This window comes from Brassica napus, chromosome C7, assembly GCF_020379485.1.
Source record: "Brassica napus cultivar Da-Ae chromosome C7, Da-Ae, whole genome shotgun sequence".
Classification (NCBI taxonomy): Eukaryota; Viridiplantae; Streptophyta; class Magnoliopsida; order Brassicales; family Brassicaceae; genus Brassica; species Brassica napus.
The window spans coordinates 14,026,991-14,037,207 of NC_063450.1; the positions used below are offsets into that span (position 1 = coordinate 14,026,991).

Here is a 10,217-nt window from a genome sequence, read left to right on the forward strand (position 1 = left end):
AGGTGATGATTTCTATGTTTTAAATCTATAAGTCCCTGCTGTTTTCAAACCTCTTTCAGAGAGACTGCCTGTTTGTTTTGCTTGAGGACAAACAAAATGGTAAGTCGGAGGGAGTTGATATACCATGGATTTGACCCATTTTCATCCATGGTATATAAGTGTTTTACTATCTATATATTATATATTCTATCGTATTAGGTATGTTTTCAGGTTGAGGAGTATCTTGGAGTAAAATGATGATTATGGAGCATTTAGGAGCTTAAAAGAGATTTCATCCGAGCTGACCATTAGAGGTCGACAAGAAGAAGAAGAAATCGTTCGATGCACATCCAGTGTCGTCGGTCGATACATAAGAGGAACCTCGACGATTGAAGATTATGATCGATCGATGTACATCCTGTACCATCGATCGATCTACATCCTGTACCATCGATCGATGTCGAGATGCGAGATGCGCGACTTGGTTCCAGCCAACTTTAGACCCAAGGCTTCATCAAATTACAAGATTACCCCTGACGAGTTTTTAACCTAATAGTTATATACTTGCCTAAGTGTTAGGAGGCAAGAGAGCTTTTGGCCACCATTTTATTCTTAATTTCAGTAGAGAGTTTTAGGAGAGAAAATCATAGAGAGATCTGTGATTGGAACTCCATTGATTCATCTATTCTATTCTATGCAGTTTTTATCTATATTTTGTGTCATGAATTGCTTAGCTATGTCTGAGTAGTTCACTTGTTAGATTCAGGGTTCAAATAGGTTAGAGGGATTAGCCCCAACTATAGATTTGCAAAGTTGAGATATTCATTGATTGATTGTTCATTAATGCTTGTTTTAGCCTTGCTAACTAGAACATGAACCTAGGAATTAGCATGAGTCAAGCATCCTTGACCATCTTGTCCTAAATCTAATCTGTCATGCTAGGACTGCTAGAGAGATGCTAACCGCTGATCTAGGAGACTAGTGAGCATTATCAACCTGCGCCTAGGGCTTAGCTAGAAGCATCGATCGATATTGTCTTCTGACAATCGATCGATATTGCCAAAGGTGTATTGATCGATATCCCTATAGGATCATCGATCGACACTTTCTTGTGATTAAAAGACGATAGTTGAGATCCAAGATCTAGTTAGTTAACCAGTGAAACATTGCCATCGCTGATCACTGTGATTAAGGAGTTGAGCTCTAATATATCATGCATGCAACTGTTAGGCATCTATATGATTATAATCTTCAACACCTGAATAGAAACCCTGCATCTAATATCTTCCAATAAGTTACACCCCCAATCATCTTGTTAGTCGAGCAATAGACTTGCTTAATTAGGATTGCTATTTACTTTTAAACCATAAAACAACAAACACTTAGAATTAATAATTTGACTTGATTTAATAGGTTCCCTAGCTCCTTGTGGATTCGATCCATAAGTACTGCAACTGAACCTCTTATTTGAGAGAGTAATTCACTCCTTAGGATAATTTGAGTGGTATCACGTAGCGACCGAGCTTGGCTCGAACTCGGTCGATACGTAGCGACCGAGCCGTGTGCATGCTCGGTCGCTACGTAACGACCGAGCTTTGGCTCGAACTCGGTCGCTACTTAGCGACCAAGCCGTGTGCGTGCTCGGTCGCTATTTGGCTCGAGCTCGGTTGCTACGTAGCGACCGAGCTTGGCTTGTGCGTGGTCCGATCGTCATACTCGAGCTTGTCCGTGGCTGGTTTGGACACATGTCTGTTGCCTTGGGACAATCTGTATATGGTTCGATCGAGATTAGAACAAGATTTTACCGCAAGACTCTTTGTAAAGATTTTTTACGAAAAATAACTTTCGTAAAAAATGCTCACGCTGATTTTTGCGGAGATTTGGACATTAACTTCGTCGTAACCGTTTTCGACCCCAACAAGCACAAAGTTTATAAAGCACCTGGAGCTTGGAACCAGAAGTTAAACAAGATCCTGAAGGATTTAGCTTTCAGTGCTGTTCTAAGGAGCCATCAGTTTACCAAAAAAAAGAAGAGAAAGGCGGAACACTCATTGTCGCAGTATATTTAGACGATTTACTTGTAACGGGCACATCATTGGCGCAAATTATTCGGTTTAAAAAGGAGATGGTAACAAAGTTTGAGATGAGTGATCTAGGCAAGCTAACTTATTACCTTGGGATTGAGGTATGTCAAGATCATAGAGGTATCACTTTGAAGCAAGATAGGTATGCTCGGAAAATAATGGAAGATTGTAGGATGGCAGCTTGTAATTCGGTCTCTACACCTATGGATGTCAATGTGAAGTTGTCAAGATTAGTTGCAGAGAAGAGTATCAATGAAAGAGATTATAGGAGAAGCATAGGATGCCTGCGTTACCTGCTTCATACCCGTCCAGACCTATCATTTAGTGTCGGTGTCTTAAGCAGATACATGCATGATCCGAAGCAATCTCATGGAGCAGCATTGAAGCAGGTGATGTGCTACCTGTGAGGAACTCTCTCGCTCGGACTTATCTACACACAGTCTGAACAGATAAACTTGGTAGGTTTCAGTGACGCTTCTCACAATGTTGTTGTTGATGGTGGAAGAAGTACTACAGGATATGTTTTCTATCTCAATGCAAGTCCAATATCATGGTGATCATGTAAGCAAGAGATAGTTGCATTATCCTCTTGTGAAGCCGAGTTCATGGCGGCAACAGAAGCGGCTAAACAAGCCATATGGTTACAAGATCTTCTAGGAGAAGTTATCGGCCAAGCAAGCAGCAAAGTGGTCGTAAAGGTTGATAACAAATATGCGATTGCGCTGTCCAAAAATCCAGTATTTCACGGATGGAGTAAGTACATACGTAGAAGATTTCATTTTATCCGTGAATGTGTTGGGAATGATCAAGTGGAAGTTGAGCATGTTGCGGGTAGTGAACAGAGAGCTGATGTATTGACAAAGTCCCTTGGAAGAATAAAATTTGGAGATGAGGAAGCTGATTGGTGTTCAAATGGTGGAAGAAGATGACTTCAAGTTTAAGGAGGAGAATGTTGGTTTGATAAACTTGAAGTTAGCTTGAGTTGCAAGCTATCCTAATCACATTGAGATTTGGTTTGAATAAAGTGATTAGGATATATGTGATTGTGGTTATCCATATAGGATTAGGAATATATGATTCTATATAAGTAGACACCTACTTGTGGTTATACTTATGAGTTTTGTGATTGACTTTGATATTGTGATTTCGAGAGTTTGAGTGATTGAATAAGAAGACGTCTTATTGATTCATGTATGTGCTTCTATACAGTCTCATCGAAGCAATACCTTCCTCTTTATACTAGTTTCTCAACACCTTACAAGTGTTAGATAATTCCAATTAATTTGAGAGGCAATTTAACTCATTAATGTGAAGTTTGATTGGTTAAAGATAAAGGAAAACATATCGATCTTATGATTTATGTTTCCATATTACTATTAGGTTAAGCAATAGCTTAGTCATATATAAAAAGTTTTCATGGAAAGTTGTTCCATAAGAGAAACATATTGATTTAGTTTTGAGAAAATTTCTAAATCTAATAAGAAGAGTTAGTTCTTATATTCTTTTGTGTTCTTGCAAGAACACTATTATTTCACAGTAATATGTTGTCTTTCAACACCTTATCATACACATTTGACAATCACCGGGACATTATTAATGTGAATTCTATTTCCATATACTCTCTCCAATGCAATGAAAATGGAAGAGTTTGGGGCAAAAAAAAATGAGAATCAAAATTAAAGAAGAATGTCTTGTTACGGATACAAATTAAAATTATAAGCTAACTTTCATATTTACACGTAATTTAGGTTTATTGTATATGTTGGCCTCAATAAAATTGATTCTTTGTTGATAAGAAACAACCAGTTGCTCACGTTTTAGTTGAAGTAATTAAATGATCAGATGTTAAGCCATTCGTTCTGAATGGTGTTTTGAAATATAAGAAAAAAAAAAGATTTTTCCAAATTGTTTTTTGTTTTTATTTTTGTTTTAGAATTGTACCAAATTACCCATCAAAGTCTCCATCAAAATCTTTAAAACCCACCGGATCTAAAACCTTCAAATATTTTTCAAATTCCTTATTCAATAAGCTCCCCCTAAAGAAAAAACATAATTTGTGGTTTTGGCGGGAAAATGAATTTTGTGATTTTGATGAGAAATGTGATTTTACAGTTTTGGCGGGAAATGCGTTTTTGCGGTTTTGGCGGAAAACTGCGTTTAAGCGGTTTCGGGGGGTGATGTATTTAGCGATTTTGACGGGAAAATACGTTTTCTGATTTTGGCGGAAAAATGTGTATTTATGGTTTTTTGCCGGGATAACGTATTTTGGGCGGAAAAATATGTTTTGTGGTTTTACTGGAAAAATGAGTTTTTGTGGTTTTGGCAAAGAAATAGGTTTTGTAGTTTTATCATATATGTATTTTTTCAGTTTTGGCAGGAAAATGTATTTGGGAAAATGCATTTTCGGTTTTGAGAGGAAATGTTTTTTAGAGTTTTGGGAGGAAATTGAATTTTTGTAGTTTTGGCGGAAAATTTTTTATTTTTTATTTTTGGCTTTTTGGAGAGAAATGTGTTTTTGCCGTTTTGACAGAAAAATGTATTTTTGTGGTTTTGACATTTTTGTGTTTTTGCAAAAAATATGTCTAAACTTGAATATAAATATTTATTAAAATAAGGATAAATTTATCATTTATTATTTGGACACGTTCATCTCCATCCAGATGCACCAATTAAACTGATCTCAATGAGCCATTTGGATGAGTGTTATTTTAAGCTAAAATTTTAAAACTCATCATGATACCAAAATTACCACATTCATAGTACCACTTTTCATGTTTACACTAATCAGTTTTACTCTCACTTTTAAAGAAGAAAAAAGACATTTATAACCCTAGGATTAACTAATCAAGACTTAGGGCTTATAGTTGAGGGGTGGGGTAGGGTTTTTTGAATGTGAAATTTAGGATTCTAATAAATATATAGATAAATACTTTAAAAAATTAAAAAAAAAAAATTAAAAAGTTGTTTCAAAAATAATTTTCGATTTTCAAAAAAACAATTTGAAAAAAAATTCAAAAAATAAAATTCAAAAAAGTTCGAATTTAAAAAAGTATAATTCGAAAGCATAAAAAAATATTTTAATTTTATTTTTTACTTATTTAAATAATTATTTATTATATATATATAGAGAACAATAATATAAGAGTATTTTGTCTCTTAATGAAAAATGTATTTTTGAAAATATGTTTTTAGTAGTGTTAAACATGATTAATGATACCAAGAAAATGATAAACATGAAAATTCTCCTTAAACAAACAACAATCTCATCTCCATCCAGATGGATTATCTAGATGGTGAAACGAACGGGCTCTAAGATCTATGGTTCCTAGATAAAATTAACTGTTTGAAATCTGTATTTAATATTCTATATAATTATGATATGAATTTAGATTTTCAATTAAAATAAATTGTGAAACTTCTAGGTGAATTTGGAGAATTTTAAAAAATACTCATAAATTCATTTTAAATTCCAATTTATACATGTTCTTCAATTAAATTAAAAAATTAATGCAAAATACTATGGAAATTAAACTACTTTTTGTGACCAAAAAAATAAAAATAAGAAATTAATTTTACGATTATAAATTTAACAAGTTTGAACATAATAATAGAGTCTATTCAACATACTTTATTTGAAATCTGATTATCGTACTTCATTTGAAATTTACTCCATGCTTTAGTTTTACAATTAATAGTTTAAAATTATGAAAATTAATTTAAATAAAATTTATGTTAAAATATATAAGTGTAAGAAATTCAAAATTATGTAACTCAAATTTTAATACAACTAGTGCATTTTTGTTATAAATTATAAAATATTTGCTTTATAGTTTATAATTTAGGACATTCATATAAAGTCTGCCTATAATTTATGGGGTAGAAAATATCTAAAGTAGTGAAATCTTTTCATCTATCTAACTTTTTTTTTGTATCGTTATCTACATAAAATTTACGCAAGCTCTCTTTTTCTCTCAGGGATTATAATAAAGTCTAATGTTTCTCTTCCTAAAACATACTAATCTCCTTTCCAATTTCCTTGAACTTAAGAACACTAAATATTATATCAAATTTTCATTTATGTCTAATATTTTTTCACAAATTTTGATATCATTTCCTGCAGATTTTTCGTTCTTTGTTTTTAATCTTACTCTTATAAAAAAAATATAAGGTATAGATCTATAATATTAGATGTGTATTTTATCTGTTAGATCTGATTATATATTTATAAATTAAACTCAAATTAATTTTTTGTTATTATTTAAACTTAAGTTTTATATTTTTTATCATCCCTGATTTTAAGGTATTTTTAACATTTAGGGTATGCAAATTTTATATATGAATTCGATACAACAAATTTTAACCAGATTTGAATCTGGTAAGATGTGGTTCTTAACCAAATATTTGTCTTTAACTTACTAGCAATTTTATCTTCTTTCGCTTATCAATATATTTTGAATATAACTTTTCAAAAGATTTCGCCTCAAAATTTAAGTTCTAAATCAAATACCTCTTTACCAGATTTCATCTGAGCAATCAAGATTAAAGATAATCAACTAGAAAAAATTATGAATGTGAAATTTTGGTTTTCTTGAATAATTATTAAACCTAATATTCCTTTTGATTATGTTTCATTTGTATTATATTTTTAGTTTTGTAATATGTCAAATTAAACATTATCATAGCATACTTATTTAGGTTGGTACTTTTCTTAGCTCTAAGTTTTCACGGAGTTTTAAAAACTCTCTCTCTCTAGCGACGAGAGGTGATTTCAATTGCGATTTCGCCGGTGATTCCATCTTTTGGGATTAGTCTTTGATTCCTAAGAAATTTTCTCTTTTGGGGTTAGTCTTCTCTTCCTAAGAAATTTCCTCTTTTCTTAGGGTTGAGCTTCGTCTGGATTCTCCTAGTCTCATAGAATCTCAGTTCTCAGTTCGTGTTTTAATATTTATCTCTAGATCGAAGATCGAAGTCAAAAATCACTTTTTCTCAAGATCGGAGATTTTTGTTCATTTGGTGCATCATGTCTTCATAAATGGATAAATCTATGCTTGTGTTGTCTCTGCATGCAGATGATGATGAGCCCTTTGTCATGCATGCCGAATTTTCCTGAATAATGTTCAATCGAGAATAATGTTCTTTGTATGATTGGAAGTCTACTATATCTGGATAATCAGAAGATCTCAAGTCTTATTCGTAACATTCCCAAAAAGTGGCAGAAATATAAAAAGTGTGTGGTCTAGCGCTTGTTGGAGATAATTAATTCAGGAAGTAGTTTATATTGCTTAGAGCAGCACGCCGACCTTATCCTTTTGTTTAAACGACTTTTGGTCTGCGGCTTGCATTTTCCTCTTGCCTCTGGGTAAAATGGAAAACTTCTATAAAATTATATCTTTTAATTTTTAGGGTTAGGTTAGCGGCACCGGTAAGATCGAGTCATGTCGAGTCTGGACATTAGTAGAAAGACCGTGGGCAGCTGAGCAAAGGAAGCATAAGGCGATGTAGACAGGTATTCACATAGGGACCATATGGTGTAAAGTGTCAGCTGAGCCAATGGCCCAGGATCGGATAGGTCCTAGAAGGTCTATTTTTTGTTGTTTGTTGCATTCTAGAAGATATTAGCTTATGATTTGTGCTTGTTGTGTTATGTGGTTTGAGATGAGTTTGAGTAATTCAAATTACCCACCCTTCCTTTTGAAGGTTTGTTTGAGGAGTTGTTGGAGTATAAGTCTTTGGTGTGATACCAAACCGTTGGGGATAAAAGATCATGGGATTTTTGGGACTAATGGCGAGACATAGTGAACTATCTTGTCATGTGTCTCTAACCCCGCGCTCTGGGTTGTTGTGGGAGGCGGAAGCTACAGAAAGCGTTGGATCTTATCAATGCTCTCATTCATTTTCATGTTGACTGTTTTTTTGTGTTCGTTAGATTGTAAATAGAAAAATTGATCAGCATATAGAAATATGTTATCGGTTGTCCTATTTCTTTTATTCATATAACTGAAAGTACATATAACATGAATGATCATTTAGTAAGATCCACACTGGCAATGGGAGAACCAGCATTAGATCGAAGATTACCTTGGCAGCAACATTCAAGACTACCGTAATCGTTTTGTAGACATATCCCTTTTTCGTATCCTTCGTGTATGCATGTTGCATTGCATTCCGGTGTGCTATAACATTTCATCCCACAGAATTTGATTTCTCCTATTTGATTCATTAAAAAAATACTAAAAATTAAGCATATAATATGTATTGAAATGCCAACACATTTTTGTCTATTGAATTTGACTCAGTTTGTAAAGGCAACTGGATCTTTGTAATTATTTTGCATTAATTTATGAATTCTAGTCCTAACCAAATAAATACATTACCTGAAATTGTGGGTATGCAGATCAGAGCAAACATCATCAATGACGATAGTAGAAGAGAAAAGGAATTCTTGACTGCCATTGGTTATATTTCTAGAAGATGCAATATTCTTTGTCTAAATATCTTTAGATACCACTAAAGAACTAAAACCAAAAAAGAAGAATTTAAAATCATTTTTAGATTTTAGTAAATCACAAGAAGAATTTTTGTTAAAAATAAATATTCCACAAAATTTAAAATATTGTAACATATTTACCTTTTTCTTAGGAATTTAGCATACTGGAGACGGGTTGTTTTTCTCTTGTGTGTGTTTATATAGATAATACATATACGTGCCACCACTTATTTAGAACTATTTGAGTATTTGTTCAACGTCCTTGAATTTAAGAGAATACAAAGGCATTCAAAGGAATTGAAGTTTTTGGTTGAATTTGAATTAATCCTATCACAATTACAACAAGATGGTGATAAATGGTTCTTTACATTTTTCATTACAATTCTATTAAATTCTTGTTGAATGACAATAGCATAAACATTGTAGTAAAATTAAACAGGACCAGAATTTCGTGGACTTAAGGAATTAATGAATTCAATAACACTAAAACTTAAATTAATTTAAAATATTGACTGCAAATACTTAATGCAATAACATATGACTTACTAAGATTTCCCAAAATACATGACTGAATAATAGTAGAATTTGATGAAATTTTTTATTTCTTCAAATTCAATTAAGTTGTCTGATTGAATACATCTTAGAATTTTAGTCAAAGATTTTTACTGTATTCCCATTTGGAATGTGTTTTATTTTCATGTCTTATTTGGTTATTTAATAATGGAAAATTGTTTTTTTAGACTAAAAAAAATGATAACTATATCTTATTAGGCCATTTTTTTTGTACCAGTTTTTTCTTTTATACCCTTTAGTATTTTTCAAAATAAATCAAATAAATAGTTTTACAGCAAAAAAAAATTCAAAAAATAGTAACTACCGATGAAAAACTTATATCAACTTATTGGTATTTTTTTCAGTTCTAAAAATGTTTAAATCATAATTTCATATTTTGTTCTACAAAAAGTAGAATTAACATTCTACATAGCAGAAAATGTAATACACTTTTTTCATTGAATCTAATATGTTTAGAATACGTGATCTACGTAAATAATAGTACGTAATCTAAAAATATTTAGAAAACACATTCCGCGCTTAACCTATCGTTCTAAAATCTGTAGAATTCAGAATGTACACATTACTATAAATCTAAAACTTGTAGAAATTAGAATTTAAAAATTACTATAAATCTAAAACTAGTAGAAAACGATTTCAAACATGTTTATTGTGTTTTACATATAGTATAATACAGATTCTACGGATAAAGATAATCAGTTCCAAAAATATGGGAAGATAACAGTTTCTTAATTTATTAAATCATTTTTTAAAATAGTGATTTATGCATATATATTGATTTCTGTTTATTAACTTTTTAAACTAAAAATAAAATATACACAATAAAAAGTTATCTGAATATTAAATATTTTTTTGAATTTTTTTATATAAAATTTTATAAATATTATCATGCTATTAAATATACAAAAATTGATCAGTTAATTTATATTTATTATATATTTTTCAATTAAAAAGTTTTGAATGCTAATAGGAATAATATGAAATTTTATGTTATTGATAACATAAAATTTCTATCATCTTCTTATAATAAAGTTGTTTAATGTAGTATACAATTATTAAAATCTGTTATGAAATTAAGTATAAAGTCAAATGGA

At 31.4% G+C, this 10,217-nt stretch overlaps 1 protein-coding gene across 1 annotated transcript; it reads left to right on the forward strand.

The window, feature by feature from the left end:
• The first annotated feature begins 2,104 nt into the window (after window positions 1–2,104).
• On the forward strand, window positions 2,105–2,992 carry LOC125590430. Its single transcript, XM_048763994.1, has 2 exons — window positions 2,105–2,452; window positions 2,630–2,992. The coding sequence occupies exons 1-2, from the start codon at window positions 2,105–2,107 to the stop codon at window positions 2,990–2,992; spliced, it is 711 nt and encodes a 236-aa protein (XP_048619951.1).
• Window positions 2,993–10,217: the final 7,225 nt, after the last annotated feature.